Genomic DNA, 18,968 nt, shown 5'->3' on the forward strand with positions numbered 1-18,968 from the left:
GTAAGTTTACTAAATTTTTTGGAAAACTAAAAGAAAACAAACTAATTAACTATATCTACACTATTACCCCTCTCATCGTCGTAGTTGATTTAGTACTTTTGGTGGTTCCTCAATGATAATTATAATTTCATCTCAAGTTTGTCATATTGGCGAATTTATCTGCACCTATTTCCTTCGTGAAAGATGTCTTGTTTTTTTAACCCAGCCTTCTTTCATATTTTCACAATCTTGAACAAGTATTTGTGCTGGATGTTCTTCTACTAATTTTCTATTTAACGTATGATCACTCATTTCGCGTCTAATTTCACTATTAGATTTGTCATGTTCATGTTCTGAAACCAATCTTTACATTGAAACCCAGTTCTACCCGGTCTTTACATTACAATAAGATCGATCAAGTTTGCTTTGAATTTGCTGGATGTTAAACAAGCGTTGAGGAAGAGCCATACCATGCTGTTGAACTTGAATCTGATGGCGCAGTAACCATCGTGGTTTCGCTACTCTTCTGAGGTAGCATTTTGTTGAATTGGTCTTTCAGTGCTCCGAATCTCGACTCATCGGCAAAGATACTCGGGTCCATGATTAATTCAGGAACAAGGGTTCGACCTTCAAGCATGTTTACGACTTCAGACATGGTTGGTCTAAGTGCTGGGGATGAATTCGTGCACAATAAAGCTACTTTTGTCATCCTAATTGCCTCTTCTTCATTGAACTCTGTCCCCAACCTTGGATCCACCAACTCCATTAAGTTTCCCTTTTGTTGTAAAACAAGAGCCTGGAATAGATAAAGGAAATAAAGGTATCAATTTAAGTTCAATGCACCTGTGAATTATAACACAGATATTTCTATGATGACATTATAAAATTATAACTTAAATTGTATCTTACCCGATCTTGAAGGCATACATAATCTTCTTCGGGTCGATATTTTGCATTGTTCTTTCCAGCAACAATTTCTAATGCAACAATCCCAAAACTATAAACATCTGCCTTGTTGGTGAGATAGCCCCATAATGCATATTCTGGGGCCATGTATCCTCTGCGAAAATAGGAGCATTAAGCACAATATACTCATGCATATCAACTTTGTTCATGTTTACATAAGCAAGGTTGGAGGCTTTGGACTCATATTTACTGCTTTATAGTTTAAACATTGATGCTTCATGCAATACGCAGAAACTTCGGTTTCAAGAATCTATGTTTCTTTTTCTATTATGGTAGCAAGTTGAGAAATCATGTGTTTCTTAAACTAGTATTGAAACAAAAAAACAAACAAGCAGTATAGTTTCATTCAATTCGAACTAAATATGCTGAACTGAAAGAAATGCAGTGATGCGCCTCGCATGAAAAACATAGGGAGAGAGGTAGCTTACATAGTACCAGCAACTCTGGTGCTAATGTGGGTGTTTTCCTCCTCATCAAACTTGGCCAAACCAAAGTCAGAGATTTTCGCATTGAGATCGCTATCTAGTAACACGTTCGTAGTTTTGATGTCTCTATGTACAATTTTTATACTTGATTCCTCGTGCAGGAAAGCAAGACCTTTTGCAATGCCAAGACAGATTTTCTGCCGAGTAGACCAGTCCAATAACCAGCTTTCGTTGGGACCTATTTGTTGACATAGGCAAAATCCATTGAAATTCATCATATAGTTGTCCATACATGGAGCTGAGATGGAACGATCAGAGAAGAGGAATACTTGCTTTCTATGGCTCCAATCACAAAAACATTGAAGGAAGAATGAAAGAGGTTTAGGACATTAAGCTTACCGAATAAAGCACGTGCAAGGCTATTATTTTCCATGTATTCATATACCAACAACAGCTGAGTTCCCTCAACACAACATCCATACAACCTAACAACATTAGGGTGTTGCAATCCTGAAATCATGGCTAGTTCATTTAGAAATTCCCGATCCCCTTGTCTTGATTTCGAAGAAAGTTTTTTAATTGCAATTAGGGTACCATCAAGCAGTACACCCTACAGAAGAAGTATAACATAAAATTTTGTTATATATTCCATCAAATAATATTGTACACCTAAACATTTCAGAAAGGAAATAAATTAAATGTAAAGAGAAAGCATGTACTAAAGGTACCTTGTAGACAACTCCAAAACCACCTTCGCCAATTTTATATGCAGAGTCAAAATTGTTTGTAGCTGCTTTCATTTGTCCGAAGGTAAAAAAGCCAGTGTGCAGATCTAACCCCCTCAAGACTTGGAAATGAAGGGGGGACCAATTGAATTACACATTAAATACACTTGAAAAAGATGCATTTGTTCAAATAGATCATCCTAGATAAATTATTTTAAAGTAGAAATTTGCATATTGAAGTTTATTAGAATACCTTGTTCCCTTGATGGCTTGTGTCGAAAATAGCCTTTCCACCATATAATGCCTAAGATTATGAAAATCAGGCACAGAACACAAACAACAGCTCCCACTATGAACTTCATATTCTTATTCCAGCCACTGTGAACTGGAGGCTTGGAATCTACCAACAAAAGGGATAAAAAGGTACAAACGGTTATTCTAAAACTTCCATCTCCTTTAGTAACACTGCATGTGCATATGCTAGTAAAAAAATATTAGACTTATCCACCAACTGAGGTACTTAAGATGGTATCGGATGCTTAAAGTTCCCTGTTCCCCGTTCCCCGTTCCCCGTTCAGAAATTTTAAGCACATACAGTGAGTCTTGTGTTGCTGTGTTAGTTCATAGTAAAGTTATACTAGTCAGATTCCAAGAATATATTTCATGCAAACAATAGTTTAAGGTCAACTCCATTATTGCTTCATATCAAGAATCATGTCAATCCACTTCAAGAATTAAAAAAATCTGACAATTGAGAGTAGAAGTTCCCAAATTTATCCAGGAGGTTGAACAAAGTACATAAGAAGAGTGAATGGCTCTTTAACTACAGATCTTACCAGAGTCTACTGAGATAGCTGATATCAAAGGACCATATGTTCCTCTTCTTGGTGTTGCAGCTGTCCCCTTCCCAGCCCAGTGAAAGCGTATTGTCAAACTTTTGTTCCTGACGACCGTTTTAAATTTCCTGACAACAGCTTTATCGGCACCCTGTGCCTCATTTTTAACATTGAAATCCTTCAATCCCAGCTTCTCCTGCAATGAACTTATTCAATCAAACCAGTTTCAGTATCATGCAAATTACACTTCATATAAAAACATGATCGAATACCTGGATATAAACATCAAATATCCTCCTCCCAAGACTTTGATAGGATCTATTGTCTCTGACAACTATCTCTGCAAAGTGAAGTGTAACAGTATAACTTCCATTTGCTAAGCAACGGAAGTAATATGTGAGAGAAAGAGGAGAGAGGCGTGCTCTTGTGTATAAATCTGAGTTGTTAGTTTGGAGAATAGAAACGTTTATTGCTATAAAGTCCCTTGAAGTAACAGTGGTATCCCAGAAACGGCCAGTGCTACTTGTTTCCCAAGTCTCTTTGAGTGGAAAAAATTTGGCTGCACCTCCTGAGTCTTCATCCGCCTCATAGTTGACCCCATTAACAGTTGTTGCTCCTCCACCACAATTTATATTTACTGAATCCCAATCTAGAAAGAATGAGAAAATACATGCCAGTTGATTAGGATCAAACCTTACCGTAAAACATGTTTTCAGAGCCTAGAAGTTTGCACTTTAATGCAAAGGAATTACCTTTCGAACAAGGAAAGTTCTTCAGGCATATATCTAGTCCTCTATATTAGATTAATACGACAAATAAGCATCAGACTTATTAAAGAGTGATTAAAAGGGAAAGAAAAGGGACAACAAAAAACGTGGTAAATTTTTTGCTAAATAAGATAGAAACTTACAAGTTTTTGCCTCCCGAGAAGCTTTCGAACAGATTTCTGATGAAGAAATAGACCAATCAGTTAAATATTTCAAAAAATCTTACAAAGATTTGGAAAAGTAATACTACACGATATCGGAAGCCAAGTTAAGAGGAAGTTTTTCCTACAGATTTTCCCGACAAGAAGGCGACTCAGGGCTTTCAGAAAAATTATTATAGGAAAGGTCCATCTGACTGCAAAAAACATATAATAGATTATAAATGACTAGACTTAAAAAATTAAGGTACTTTAATTTTTATTACAACTAACAATACTATTACTGGTATAACGTAGGACATGTTTCCAGGAATGGTACTGTGAGCAACTACAAAATGGATAACTGGGTTATATTTTGCATTGTTTGAGGAGAAATAGGTAGTTTATATCCTTCAGACTGTCAAAGAAGAAAAACCCCTAAGTGGCTGTAAATTAGGATCAAATCCAGAAAAATCATACAATTAATATTATTTGAAGTTTCAGTTACAAAATGCAGAAGATAAACAGATAATCACGTGTCAGGAGAAAAAAAGAATGATAGTAGACATACTAGCGGTTATCTCTAGAATTTATCCAATCTGGAATACTCCCAGTAAGCGAGTTGTGTGTCAGGTACCTAATCAGTAAGCAATACTCCACAATTAGGCATTTCTATTAGAACCATACTGACAGGTTAAAACTGGAACGCAAAGTAAAATTTCATCAGATTTAGAACTTATTTAAGGATATTAATGCATGCAGATTCCTGGTTCAGAAGTTGTAAAAATATCAGCAAGCTAATTTTATTTTGATGTCATCCATGAGTTTCCAAAATGTGCACTGTTGAGAATCAAATAAACAAATGAAAATGCTCTATATTACCGCAAGGATAAAAAAGTCCAATAAACTTAGAACTTTTGATTAACTACTTATTTCCCCCCAATAAATATACCTATGATTAAAGGACCAGAAAAACTACTTAGATTGAGTATTATTTCAAGAACATACTATGCATAGTGTTCTGCATATTGGTTAGTCTAGGTTTGGATGAATACACCTCAAGAATTTACAGCACTTACATGTATTGCAATTTTGTAAGGCTTTCAGAATCTGAAATGTTACCTTCCAATTTGTTGAAGCTGAGATCTCTGAGAAAAATAGACAAAAGTTCTATCATAGATATACAAATATGAATGTTGAAATGATAGGTTAATAGAAATATGAAATCCATAAAATATAGATAAGTACATATATGGAAGATTGAAGTATGTTGCTTTCTAAGAAGAAGAAGATTGAAGTATGACAGTTTTGTTAATCCCACAAGAAAAGAACTAAAACAGTATGCCGAGTACTGACATAAATACTGAAAATTAAGGTGAGTCAAGAACAGCAGAATTACAAAATTTGCAGTTGTGAAAATTCCCATATGTAATCTGGTATTGGTCCAGATACGTTGCAGCTACGTAACATCCTGCAATATGATCCCCCATCATCTGAGAACAATTATAACAAAAGGCAATTAATATGACCTTGAAGAACTTTTCAAGCATGGGAATGACTTACAATCTGTGCATGTTTTTCATGTTTTTTAAATTCGGAAACTTTGAACCCTCTCCAGGTAAGTCGCTGATCCTTCTGAATTATATTTCATCATAAAGAATTGTTAAAAGAGGAAAGGCCCCCAAGCAATAAGTTTAGTTGGAATGTACGGAGGTTAAGTTAAATCATTAATATAAATGAAGGGCTACAAAATCTAAAGGGATTAAGACAAACTCACAGTTCCGTTAAGTTATTCAAAAGAGCTAAGCTTGAAGGAATTGGCCCTTCGAAACCACTAGCTTGAATCTCTCTGTCGGCAAAAGAATTCAAATTTATGAATTAACAATCATCAAAACTTTCAATGAAGCACTATAGAGAAGTAGTGGAGACAGAAACATGCTTACAACTTCTCAAGTAGCTTCCAACTTTGAAAAATGTTGGGTATCCTTCCAATGAAATTGTTACTGCTAATCCTACTGCATAAACCTCACATAAAAGCAGGGGTACTAAATAAATCTAGCCTAACTAACAGTATAATTCTGTATAGTGCAGAAAACACTTACAGTTCTTTTAGATTGGACAGATTAGCAAGGGACGAGGGAAACGTTCCGGTGAGGTAGTTAGCATTAAGAGTACTATATTCAAGAAAGAGGCAAAGTCAGGCCAATTATACTATACTAATAAATATTCAAGAGATATCCAATAGGGAAAAGAAAGCCTAACAGGTTTTCCAGGTTAGCCAATTTCCCTAACTCGGGAGGAATAGTTCCAGAAAATATGTTGTTCTCGAGGCTCCTGAAAATATAATACTAATAAGAAACATTATCTAGCCTTTAAGGAAAAGGAAAGAGATAATACTAAAGAAAACATAAGCTACCGCCGCATACAGATATTTTAGAGTTGTTATGTTTCCCAAAGAGCCTGGAATTGACCCTGATAAGCGGTTCATAGAAACTGTCCTGAAATGTAGTCGTTCCTATCAGTTGAATAAAAGTAGGCTTCTTCTAAACAGGATAAACATGAAATGCACTTGTAGCTTACATAATCTCCAAGTTCAGAGCACCCCATTCATGTGGGATTGCACCATGAAGATAGTTGTAATGGAGTAGTCTAAAAGCAACAGAAAATTGTTTAAAATAAATAGAAGCTTATATGTTAGTTAAAGAGTAAAATCATCAATTCCAGCCTTCTTCTTACAGTGTTTTCATATATGATAGATTGGCAAGTGAGCGTGGAAGAACACCATCGAGATCTTGCCCTGTAAGATAGCTGTTCAAGTGAATACAAATCTTTTAGAAGCATGTCCGAATTCAAAATTTCCAAATAGTTATGTGAGAGATTTTAGTAGCATATGGTTAAGAAATTAGAATAAGAATAATTTTCTTATGACCAGTAAGGACTTACATGCCATCAATATGACATTCACCATTGGGGAAGGAGCAATTGCAGGTGACGGTACTGTTTTTAACGGCCTCAGGCTCATTTGGCGGTGGCGGTGGAGTAAACCAGCTTGACTTATTGTTGCAAGGGTTCTCACTAAAATTCCAATCCTTCTTTGCTAGTTCTGCCGCTATCTCACGAAGAGCTTTTACTGCAAATCCAAGAAGAAGAAAAAAACACCAATTTGAGAAGCCAATGGAGGAAGCTGAGTTGGCGTTGAAACACATTTAAAAGAAAATCAGTGGAATTATCTCTTGGGTGAGTTCTTAAGGCATATAAAAACTCAAGCACCGTTAACCCAAATGAACTGAACCTGCAGTGTACTGTTTAATGCAGATCAGTTAACACGAACAGAAGCAATAAAGGAATTGCAAAGTTGTACTAACTTACCTTCATAACGTGGAGGATAAGGTGGCTCTACTTGGGCTTCAACTTGGTATGGTTCCATACAAAATAGCACCAAGACTGTAATAATTATGTACCCAAAGAGAATTTTCATGCTTGAAGGACAGTTAACAACTCTTCCCATGTTTTTCTTAGTGAAATGAAGCAATCTTCTTTCACCTATACTTGTTTTCTCACCAAAAGCTAGCTATGGATGCAGCTATCCATGGATCTTTACTCTTTAGCTTACAACTTTTGAATTGTATGAGAAAAATATTGCTGTATACTTAAACAAGTGATTTTAATGATGGAAAATAGGGAAAGATGACTTGATTGTCATTTTCACGCAAATAGAGTAAATGGGTTGAGCATTTATATTTGTACGACGGAAAATGGGAAGCACTGAATTGTCGGCAGAATAAGGGAAATAATAATGGACGGCCGATTATTTAGCTTAATAGGATAATTTAGTTTTTAATTTGGGATTTACGGTAAAAATTATAGTGAATCTAAAATTTATTATATTAACGTGATGAGTTTAGTGTAATATTATTTTTATAATAGACCTTGAGATGTGGTCTCACGAGTCAAATATATTTAATATATTTTTTTGGTCCTAATTAAAAATTATTTTTTGTATTTAAAAAAGATTGTAATATATATATATATTAATGGTCAAAAACTCGTCACATCAACGTGACGAGTTTCAATAACTAAAAGTTTGAAATTTTTTACCGTTAGGTAGACCGTTGGCCAATGGTCATTTTTTTTAAATTCAAGGGAATTTTTTGTATTTTCAATTCAAAAAAAATAACCGTTTATAACCTTTGGATAGAGTAGTATAAATAGATGTTTGAGTTTGATTAATTTTTCACTTGAAATCAAATATTATATTGAGATTAAAAACTTTTTTGTTGAATATTTTGTGTTGAAATGGTTTCAAGAGAAGAAATTGAACGTCTTGATTATGTTCATATTTCATCGACGGAGTTGACTACAATAAATTTAATTTGTTTTAATTTATTTTACTTTTGAAGAAATTATATTATTAATAATAATTATTTATATACTTTTATTAATTAATTTAATTTCAAATTATAGTAAGAAGAACAAGGCATTCGTCATCGAAGAATAGCGAATGAAGAGCCACATCAGCGGATTGTGATATATCTTCAACAATTTGGATTATATCCAATGATGTTTGTTCGTGGTTTTAAGGTTTGTAACATCCCAAACATCGGGTTAGTGACCAAATTGTGAGATTTTAGAATTCAGTGATTTAATTAGATAAATTAAAAAGTTAAGTGACTAAATTAAAATATTTTATTTAGGATGGTTTAATAAAGAATGAGGAATAAAAGGAGCAAATTGGTTATTTGAGCATGGAAATAAAAAAAAATGGTTGTGGTTATTTTATAACCACGTGGAGCTCATATTTGGAAAGAAAATATTCCAGATATCTCATCTTTCTTCTTCTCCAGCCGTGAAGTTTCATAAGCTAAGGTGAGTTGATTTTTATCTGGTGAATTCTTGAAAGTTAGGTGTGGTTTTGATTGATGAAGTCTTAGGAAAGAGTATGAAAACAAAAAGAGGTATATAAACTTAAAGGATGGTGAGTTATGGATGATTGAAGGTATGAAGTTTTTAAGTGAAAATTTGAATAAGAAGACTTAAATAAACTTAGAAGCTGTATTTGACTTGTCATAGGTGTGAATAAGAAGTAATAGGTGTTAGAATTAAGTTTGAATTATATGAAAAACTTAGTAAAATTTTTAGTTTCAAGAATTGGAATAAGATGTTAAAGTTTATAAGGTGTTAAGATGATAAAATATAGTTAAAGTGATTGTAGTTGAGGTTGGTGGTATGAAATGAATTTTAAAGGTGAAAATTAAGTAAATAGTTGATGATTTTCGGGTTAAAGAAGTCTGTTCTGGGTAAGTGGAATCGGTACATGATTAAAACATGATTGAAACAAAGGAAAAACATTCAATCTTCTCATCAACCAGTCTTGGTCTCTCTGTCTTATCCCTTTACTTGTTCAGTTTTCAGACGAAAGCACAAACAGAACAAGAAACTTGTTTTAGGATTAATGAATCAAGTAGAAATCGGGGGAGTACGTATTCAAATACTTTGAACGCTAGAAAGCGAAAACCGCTAACGCAAAGCAGGCTGCTTTTAAAACTGACATTTCAAAAGAGCTTCAGGTTGAAATCAGCACCACGTTAGTGTAGAGTTTTTTTTTTTTTTGAAGTGACGTTAGTGTAGAGTTAGCAATATGATAACGGGATAATTTCCCTTTGAGGACGTGTCGCAATTTGCATGCTTTTGAATTTGTTAAATTTCGTTTTTGTCCCTTCCAAATTTTCAACACGCTCGCTGTTATGGATAACTCCGGAAGTACACATGTTTCTACAATTATATAAATATCAACTGCTGCAACTAGTATTAAAATGGGAAAGACACGAAGCAAAATGGAAATTTCAAAGAGTGATTAATCAATTAATCAGGAAAACCGGGCACATTACTTTCGAGATTTGACAGTTTTACATGCTTTTAGAGTCGGGTAGATACCTAAATTGACGTGACAGTGCTTATTTTAAATTAATCATATCATGCTTTACGTGGCTAACTTCCCACGAAACATTTTCCTACAGGGAGTTTGCACATGTGCATGTATGTAACCATACAAAAAGGGAACGCAAATGGGACGGCAGCTAGCATCAGTCAAAGAAAATTTCAACAGGTTTAAGGTTAATAACACGTGTTCAAATGAAAGCTTAGAGCCATCATTAAACCAGAAATCTAAATAAATTATATACCGTTTCCATCTAGGTGAAGGTATTTGATAAATACACAAATATGAAACAAAGAGTGAAGGTGGTTATCGGCAAGGGAAAAAGACAATAATAATATATAAATAAATGGCACGTATGAGCATCCCTACGATCCAACAAGGAAGGGGCGGAGGTAGGCCTGGGCCTACCTAGGCCATGCCCCCTACTAACATAATTATATATATATATATATATATAATTTTATTAAATTTATATTTAATTATAATTCTATTTAATCAAAATTAGATTAATTAGAGTACTATTTAATTTTAAATTTAACTACAATTTTCTCTCTTCAAAATCTTATATTAAGAGAAAAAATATAATTGTATTAAATTTAAATTTAAATTTAATTATAATTCTATTTAATCAAAATTAAATTAATTAGAGTCCTATTTAATTTTAAATTTAAATACAATTTTATCTCTTCAAAATCTTGTAATATATATAATGTGATGCTCTCTTTTTCTTGTTTATTTATATTTATTCTGTACTTTTCAAATTCAAATAATTTTTTAAAAACATAAAGGTAATTGAGTATATTAACTAAAAATTTAAATTTTTTTATGTTCTCCTGCAGGTTATTTATTACTTTTTCCCTGAATTTTCATACTTTATTTTTATTTTGTTATTTAATTACTTAGAAATTTGTGGTGTTATTAGCTTTTGTTTAGTGATTATTCAACATCACCTACAAGATTGTAATAAAAATTTAAAAGATACTCCTCATATCTTATTTTATTCAATCAAAATTATTTATTATTTTTTTTGCCTCGATCATAGCTGATTTTGGTTCTATGAAAAAGAGAGTTCATCTTTATCAATGAAAATATTATATTTAGAACTATGTATTTTGTTAACATAAATTTTAAAGTTCTTTTAGAACGTGTAATTATATTAGTTTTCGTTATTAAATTTTAAAATTGAAATATTATATATATGATAAATATTAGACAAACTTTTTATTATGCTTAGATTGACTCATACAATAATATTTTTCTTGATTCACCTTGTGAACAAGGCATTCTTTTTTTTATGCTATGAACTGGTTGGAATCGGATATCGTTAAGATAATGGACATGCGGTCTTAAGTTTAAACATTAAACAGATTCTTGAGCTATCCAGAATAAACATTTGAATCATGTAACACAAGTGAGGAAGACAATTTCATTCAAGGTTCATTGAAGAAAGATGACCCTAAAGATCAGAAAAATAATTCATAACAATTAAATTGCATTCAGGCTCCCAACTTCTCTAGACTGCCTATTTCAAAGAGGGTCAAGGCCTCATCCCATGAAAGCAACCCATGAATATAACAACGTTAAGATCACGTCATTCTGTATTTGAGTTTAACAAAAGTGGATCAACATGCTAACGCCTTTGTTGCGCAAAAAGATCAGAATTACGGTCTTAACCATCCATTTCACCTCAAAATTACTTCAGCCAACATTCAACAAGATCTTTCTCTCTTTGAAGTTTAGCACGTTAACAAAACGGTGTCGTCTTGCGTTAAATTTCAGGGTTTATATTGAATTGATACTATGTCGTTTTGGATTGTTTGTAATTGAGGCTAAACCCCACACGTTGAAAGTCAATGTAGAATGTGAATGAGAATGTTATTTTCTCCTCGAAGGCGGATCTACCTTTAGTTTACGAGGGGTATATGTATATTTTGAAATTTATTTTTTTTTCAGTTAATCATTTATTTTATTGATTGTGTCCCTTATAAAAATTTATTTAAGTTCATTTTGTACAATTTTTTTATCTTTTATATTGTTCTTCACTTATTTTTTTTAGATATTTTTTTCATTCTATAGGCTTCTTCTTAATTTTCTTTTACGTTTTTTATATAGATAGTATCACATATATGATTGTTATGCATGGTATGCATCAATCGATCTAACCATATCAAGTGATATGTATCCTATAGAACTTTTCTCTAAAAAAGGTTTAAGTTACATTGCTAGTGCCTTAGGAATACCATTGACTATGGACTCTTTTACTGCTAATAAAGCTAGACTGAATTTTGCTAGAGTCTGTATAGAGGTTGGTGCAACGGAAGAAATTCCAGAAACAATAGAAGTTTTGCTTGCTAATGGTCTTTCCACTACTGTTTACGTTGAAGTCCCTTGATACCCTCCTAGATGTGCTAAATGTAAATCCTTTGGACATACAAAAAAAGGTTGTAAAGCCAATAATTCACTTGTTCCTCAAACCTCGAAAATATAGAGAAAAAAATTATCTCAAATGATTTAAACCCAATCCCTCCTTCCAACTTGAATCTACTAAATACGAGTGAGTCTGCTGAGTTTCAATCATTTGCAGAAAATTCCAATGATCAAAATTCACCTCACCGTGATGTTCCTGCTGAAGGTGAAAAACCAGCCCTATCTCACATAGCAAATGACGAAGATAATGGAACCCCTGCTCCTCCTAAACGAGGCAGAGGTAGACCGATAAAAATTAAAGCTAAAACTGTGTCGAGAGCACAACAAACATATTTTATATCCTAAACACTGTTGATGAGAACTCTTCTTTAAACGAGGTTCAAATAAAAAAAACAAAGACCTGTTGCTGCTGGAGTTGCTAAATTGATTAAGGAATTAAAATCAAAAAAGAAAGAAAAAATCTCCAAGATCTCTAGTACCTCAGATTTAGTTTTAGAGGACCAAACTGTTCCCCTTCCACAATGATTATCTGCTTTTGGAATATAAGAGGATTTAACAATCCTCAAAAACAAAAAAAAAGGTCCTCAACAGAGCTAATATTTTCAATGTTGATGTCTTATGCCATTTAGAAACTCGTGTTAAACCTGAAAACTCCGATAAAATTATAAATTCTACCTTTGCGAGCTGGAATGCCTTTACTAACTACGAGTTCACCCCAAACGGAAGAATTTGGTTCCTTTGGAAGAAAGGAATTGATATTTCTTTCTGCCATTCGTCTGCCCAAAGTATCACTGTTAACTTGTAACATCCCAAAATACGGGATAGTGACCAAAATTGTAAAATTTTAGAATATGGTGATGAAAGTGTAATAGTTTAATAGTTTAATGATTTGTTCTGAAATATTTCCTAAAAGTTTATTGTAATTATCTAAAGAATTAAAGGGCAAAATGGTCATTAGACTTGAAATTATAATTAAATGATATATATATGGATAAGGATGGAGATTTTTCCAGAAAAATCTCTTCTCTCTTTTCCTTCTTCATTTTCTCTTCTCCACGTGTGAAGCCAAGCAAAGGTAAGTTGTCTCTTGAGTTGATTATGTGCTGAAATTTAAGTTTAGTTTTGATTATTAGATGCTAAGTAAGATTAAGGAATGGTTACTTTGCTTTAAAACAACAAAATGAAGAGGTTATGAGGATTTAAAGATTATGAGTTTTTGAATGAAATATTGAAATAAAGTGTATATTGAGAATTGAAAGTTGAATTTGACTTGTCATCAAGTTAATTAAGGGATAGGAAGTGTTAGAATAGGAATTTGAACATGTTGCAAAACTAGTAGAATTTTTGTAATTACATAGGAATGACTAGATTTGAAGTTAAAGAAGTGATTATGGAATAGAAATAAGTTTATGTATGTGTATTAAAGTTAGGAGTATTAAAGGAAGTAAAATAGGAAGGTTTGAGTTGAAAATTGATGATTTTCGAGCTTAGAATGCAATTTCTGGGCAGAGGGAACCGATACCCTATGAATGGGAATCGATTCCCCCTCTTGAACGAAAAATTCCAGATTGTTCAGGGGGTATCGATTCCCCTGGGGGGGGTATCGATTCCCCCCTAAATGAAAATATAGAATTCGATTTATTAAATCGGTTTAAGTTATTAACATCAAGTTTAAAGTTTAGGCTTCTGATAGTTGTTTTGAAATGATATATTTATGTAGATATTGAGCCTAAACAAGTTCCGGAATAATCGAATCAAAGCAAGGCTAAGGTGAGTGCAATTTAAATTGTACTTATGTGATTGATCAAACATTGGCTTGCGATGAGTCAATGATAGAGTTACTATGGTAAGAAGTAACTTATATAATGTTATGTGATTACTCTGTATGCATTAGTACATAGAAATGGATGTATGTTTATATGTTACATGATTTACATGCTTACATGAAAATGCAACATATGATATTAGATATGTGTTTACACATACATTTGGTATGTGATAGAAGAGAAGGAACATGTGATTATGAGATCAAGGATTACACGTATATGTAATACGTGACTGAAAAGAAACGATATGTGTTTATAAGAGTAAGAATATGAATAAGTAATGTGAACGGTCATAAATGATAATGCCCATGTTATGTGATATGAGAGCTAGGGGTATAGTTGGCATGCCAAGGGTCGAGGGTTACCTATGTTCTTCGGGACATATGGACTGTTTACCTATGTTCTTCGGGACATATGGACTGTTTACCTATGTTCTTCGGGACATATGGACTGTTTACCTATGTTCTTCGGGACATATGGACTGTTTACCTATGTTCTTCGGGACATATGGACTGTTTACCTAGGTTCTTCGGAATCTATGGACTGGTCCTTCGGGACATTGATCGAGCTGTTGTGACAGCATAGTGGTGCACAACCTCAATGTACTCACATACCTTGAGTTCTCAAAAGTATACATGGGCTAATACATGGTCTTTACAGAGAGTAAATAAATAAATTGATTTGCTACTATGTATGTTTTGTTGTGAAGTAGTATATGTGTTACATGGTATGTAAAGGAATGTTCGATATATGTATTTATACGATAAAAAGGTATGAAAAGTACTTATATTATCTCAGGTTATCATGTATACTGAATTATATGAGACTCGATTGAATTCATATATTGAATGTTTATATTTATGAAAAATGCATTATTGTTATTCTGTTTTTTTTTTTGCTTCACTAAGTCTATGACTTAGCGTGTAAGTGATTTACACGTAGGTACTGAGAAGCAGAAGGATCAAAGCTAAGTTCAAAGTAACAACATATCTCTGCCCAAAGACCAGATCAGAAGTAAATTACACAGTATGTATTATTATGATAAATAGGTTGGCATGTAATTAAAGTAGGTAAATTAGGTATTATGCTCTGATCGAGTTTTGTAATCTTTTAAACATATATATATAAGTACAAATGCAAAGAAATGAACTGTTAAATTTTTACGAGTGTTATGTACAATTTACGAAAAATCACTGTAGCAGGTTACTGTATTACTGTTCATATCGTATTTCACCGTTCATAAAAACGTTTTTATCTCAAATTTTTATACAACACACAATTGAATAATATTTGACTGTATTTTCTTAATATAAATTCAAATGTTCAGTACTTTTACAAGAGTAAAGGTTTTGAAAAATGTCAATGTGACATCTCGGACCCGTATTCAAGTCGGGTACGGGTTGGGGTGTTACATAACTGCTCTTATAATGACTCTCACTTCATCATTACTGCTATCTATGGCAGCAACTTTGGTCCTACTCGTAGAACTCTTTGGCAAACTCTTAAAGACATTGACCATAAGTTTGGCTCATTGGATCCTAGGAGGGGACTTCAATACTTTTCTTGACTCCAAAGAAAGTTAAAACTCTGATCTCCTAGGTCCTTACATTTCTCCTGATATGATTGATTTTCAAAATGTCATTCAAGACCTTTCCTTACAAGATCATCAGTTTTTTGGTCCTACCTTCACGTGGAGCAACAAACAAAAAGAATCTTACCTTGCAAGGAAACTTGATAGAGTTCTCATCAATTCTCTTTGGGCTACCACTTTTCATAACTCTTTTGTTGAATTCACTGCCCCTGGGCCTTCAGATCAATGTATGGTCTTGCATAGGTCAACAAACAGATTCAAATCAACAAACCCAAACCTTTTAAAATTTTCAACTTCTGGTCTACCCACTCAAGCTTTCTTGAAGTTGTTCAACAGTCTTGGCATCAGCCTTCCCATGGTAACCCCATGCAGAAATTATTTAATAAGCTCAAACGTCTAAAACCTTGTTTTTAGAATCTAAACCACGATCATTTCAGTAACATATCCGCTAGGGTTAAACAAAAGAAGGCTGAGCTGGATCATATTCAAATTGAAACTCTTAAAGGTACCACCTCTATTGATAAATAATTGATTGCTCAAAAGGAGCTGAAGGATCTTGAGGACTTTGAGCATATGTTCCTTAAGCATAAATCCAAAATTCAGTGGATTAAAGATGATGATAAATGCACTAAACTTTTCTACTCTGGCATTGCTTCTAAAAACAAGAGAGATACCATCAGAGTTCTTGTTAACAATGATGGTAAAAGGCTTGATTCTTATGATGCTATCACCTTTGAAATCATTGATTTTTTTCGAACATCAATTAGGTACTACAGATCCTAATGTTCAAAATATTGATCTTTCCTACTTGAAAAATCTGCTCCATGTTAACTTACCTAGTGACACTAAATCGGATCTTATTAAAAATGTCACTACTGATGAGATTAAAGAGGCTTTCTTCAATCAAGGAAACGACAAAGCTCCTGGCCCTGATGGTTACACCCCTTTATTTTTTAAAATGTCCTGGACCGTGGTAGGAGATGACGTTATCAATGTTATTAAATATTTCTTTAAAGAGGCTCACATAAGCCCTGCTTTCAATTCCACAATAATAGCTTTGATTCTAAAAATTCTTAACCCTAGTAAAATAAAAAACTATAGACTTATTTCTTATTGTTTTGTGGTGTATAAAACTGTCACTAAAATCCTTGTCAAAAGATTGAATATTCTTCTACCTGATCTTATATCCCTAAATCAAACAGCTTTTGTGAAAGGTAGATCTATAATTGACAACACTCTCCTCACTTAAGAATTGGTGAAAGGTTATGGTAGGAATAACATTTCCCCTAGATGTGCCCTAAAAATTGACATCCGAAAAGCCTTTTATTCCCTTCATTGGGACTTTCTTTCTTCTATTCTTCATGCAATAGGGCTGCCCATAACTTTTATTAAGTTGATTGAAGCTTGTTTCAGGGAATCTAGGTATTCCATCTCCTTTAATGGGAGTCTGATAGGCTATTTTAAGGGTCAAAGAGGCATAAGACAATGTGACCCCTTATCACCAATCCTATTTGTTCTTGCAATGAATATTCTTTCTAAGTTACTTAACATAGCTGCTACCAGAGGAATATTCGGTTACCACCCAAAGTGCAAAAAAATTGGCATTACTCACTTATCTTTTGCAGATGATCTTCTAATTTTTTGCAAATGAAATCTTGAGTCAATTGTTGGTGTCATGACTGTCCTTAATCACTTTTATGATCTGTCTGGTTTAAAGCTAAACGTTTGCAAGACAGAATTATTTTCTGCTGATATCTCATCTCGAAATCTGGAAACCATCAAATCTGCTACAGGATTCAAACAAGGTTTCCTACCTGTTATATACCTTGGTGTTCCTCTTGTTACCAGAAAGTTAACTGCCAAAGATTGTCTGTCTCTTATTGAAAATATCAAACAAGGGCTTCATAATTGGTCTGGGAAATTATTGAGTTATGCAGGTAGACTTGAGCTTATTAAAACTGTCATACACAATGTCGTTAACTACTGGAGCAGGCAGTTTTTACTCCCGCAGAAAATCCTTAACCGATTGGACCAACTCTGTTCTAGATTCTTTTGGAAAGGATCAGGCAAGGCTGCTACAAGAGCTAGAATCAGTTGGGAGAATTTATGCAGCCCCAAATCCGAAGGCGGTCTTGGCTTAAAAAATCTCAAAACTTGGAATAAAACCTGCATGGTTCAACTCATCCGAAAAATTCTTGCAGGAATAGGATCCTTGTGGGTCGCTTGGATTCATTACTATGTGATTAAATGCAATAACTTCAATGATATAAATGAAAGATATTCTTATAGCTGGTGCTCAGGAAACTTATTAAACTCTGAAGCGAAGCATTTCCTATTCTACGCACTGGAATTTCGAAGACAAGAAACTTATGGGAGGAAATCAGAATCCATAAAGCAAAGGTATCGTGTCACAAAGTTATTTGGTTTCCTCTACACATTCCGAAATTGAGTATTATTTCTTGGATGGCTATTCTAGATCGTCTTCCAACTAGGGACAGACTATTTAGAATTGATATTTTTTTTAGATGATTTATGTATCCTATGTCATGAATCGCCTGAAACAAGAAATTACTTGTTCGTTGATTGCTCTTTTTCTACCTCTCTATGGAACTCTATCATGAGCCTCACTAATATGTATAACACCCATAATACTTGGGATTCAAGGATTCGTTGGGATTCGCAGGAATGGAAAGGTAAATCTCTTCTATCCACCATACTGAAACTTTCTTGGACAGCTTACATATACTCGATCTGGGATGAAAGGAATCGTCGAATCTTCAGAAGAGAAACAAGATCAACTGATCAAGTTCTCAAGACCATCTAGGACTATGTTCGAATCAAACTAAGTGATAGAAGCATCAATAGAACAGACTTTGCTAATGTAAATTTATGTAATTATTGGGGTATAGAATGATTTTTGTTGTAATTGATTTTTAACCCAATTGGGACGTTTTGATGTATCTTTCTACTTTGGATATTAATAAAATTTGCTTATCCAAAAAAAAATTATGGTACCATATAATAAGACTCGCTCGGTTGACGTTAGTTCTGTAAGTTGAGGGATAAATTTGCTTCATTTTCGGTGTTTAAAGGAATACTTAAAGAATTAGGTAACACCATAAATTTTTTACATAATTAGGTAGCGATCACGTGAAAAGAAGAAGATGAAAACAATAAAACGGCAATACCACGCAAAGGGAAAGAAGGTTCATGAAGATTTCAATGAAACCGCGTTGCATGGGAACAAAACCCGCTCACCCCGTCTCCGCGGTGAAAGCGAAAAAGGACAGATACAGCTATATAGCGCCACGTCATTTGTTTTGCATTATTTTATGAAAAAAATGACAATCG

At 33.6% G+C, this 18,968-nt stretch overlaps 1 protein-coding gene across 1 annotated transcript; it reads right to left on the bottom strand.

The window, feature by feature from the left end:
* Window positions 1-349: 349 nt before the first annotated feature.
* On the bottom strand, window positions 350-7,434 carry LOC120190721 (probable LRR receptor-like serine/threonine-protein kinase At1g07650). Its single transcript, XM_039193764.1, has 25 exons — window positions 7,205-7,434; window positions 6,779-6,965; window positions 6,572-6,643; window positions 6,416-6,484; window positions 6,262-6,333; window positions 6,098-6,169; window positions 5,938-6,009; window positions 5,779-5,850; window positions 5,613-5,684; window positions 5,399-5,470; window positions 5,235-5,306; window positions 4,915-4,983; window positions 4,407-4,472; window positions 3,988-4,053; window positions 3,842-3,877; window positions 3,684-3,724; window positions 3,204-3,580; window positions 2,932-3,127; window positions 2,349-2,495; window positions 2,099-2,217; window positions 1,770-1,980; window positions 1,374-1,608; window positions 889-1,039; window positions 505-775; window positions 350-474 (listed from the first exon to the last, which is right to left on the bottom strand). The coding sequence occupies exons 1-25, from the start codon at window positions 7,341-7,343 to the stop codon at window positions 422-424; spliced, it is 3,009 nt and encodes a 1,002-aa protein (XP_039049695.1). The 5' UTR covers window positions 7,344-7,434; the 3' UTR covers window positions 350-421.
* Between the last annotated feature and the right edge of the window lie 11,534 nt (window positions 7,435-18,968).

The sequence above is a fragment of the Hibiscus syriacus genome, unplaced genomic scaffold (genome assembly GCF_006381635.1).
Source record: "Hibiscus syriacus cultivar Baekdansim isolate YM2019G1 unplaced genomic scaffold, ASM638163v2 tig00116962_pilon, whole genome shotgun sequence".
NCBI lineage: Eukaryota > Viridiplantae > Streptophyta > Magnoliopsida > Malvales > Malvaceae > Hibiscus > Hibiscus syriacus.

What these genes read in the sequence shown, in the direction of transcription:
- LOC120190721 (XM_039193764.1), bottom strand. Translation starts at nt 7,343, where the DNA reads ATGGGAAGAGTTGTTAACTGTCCTTCAAGCATGAAAATTCTCTTTGGG. An exon ending in ATAACAACTCTAAAATATCT is followed by an intron (nt 6,170 to 6,261) that starts GTATGCGGCGGT and finishes TTATATTTTCAG; the next exon opens with GAGCCTCGAGAACAACATAT. An exon ending in CTTACAAAATTGCAATACAT is followed by an intron (nt 4,473 to 4,914) that starts GTAAGTGCTGTA and finishes CTTACTGATTAG; the next exon opens with GTACCTGACACACAACTCGC.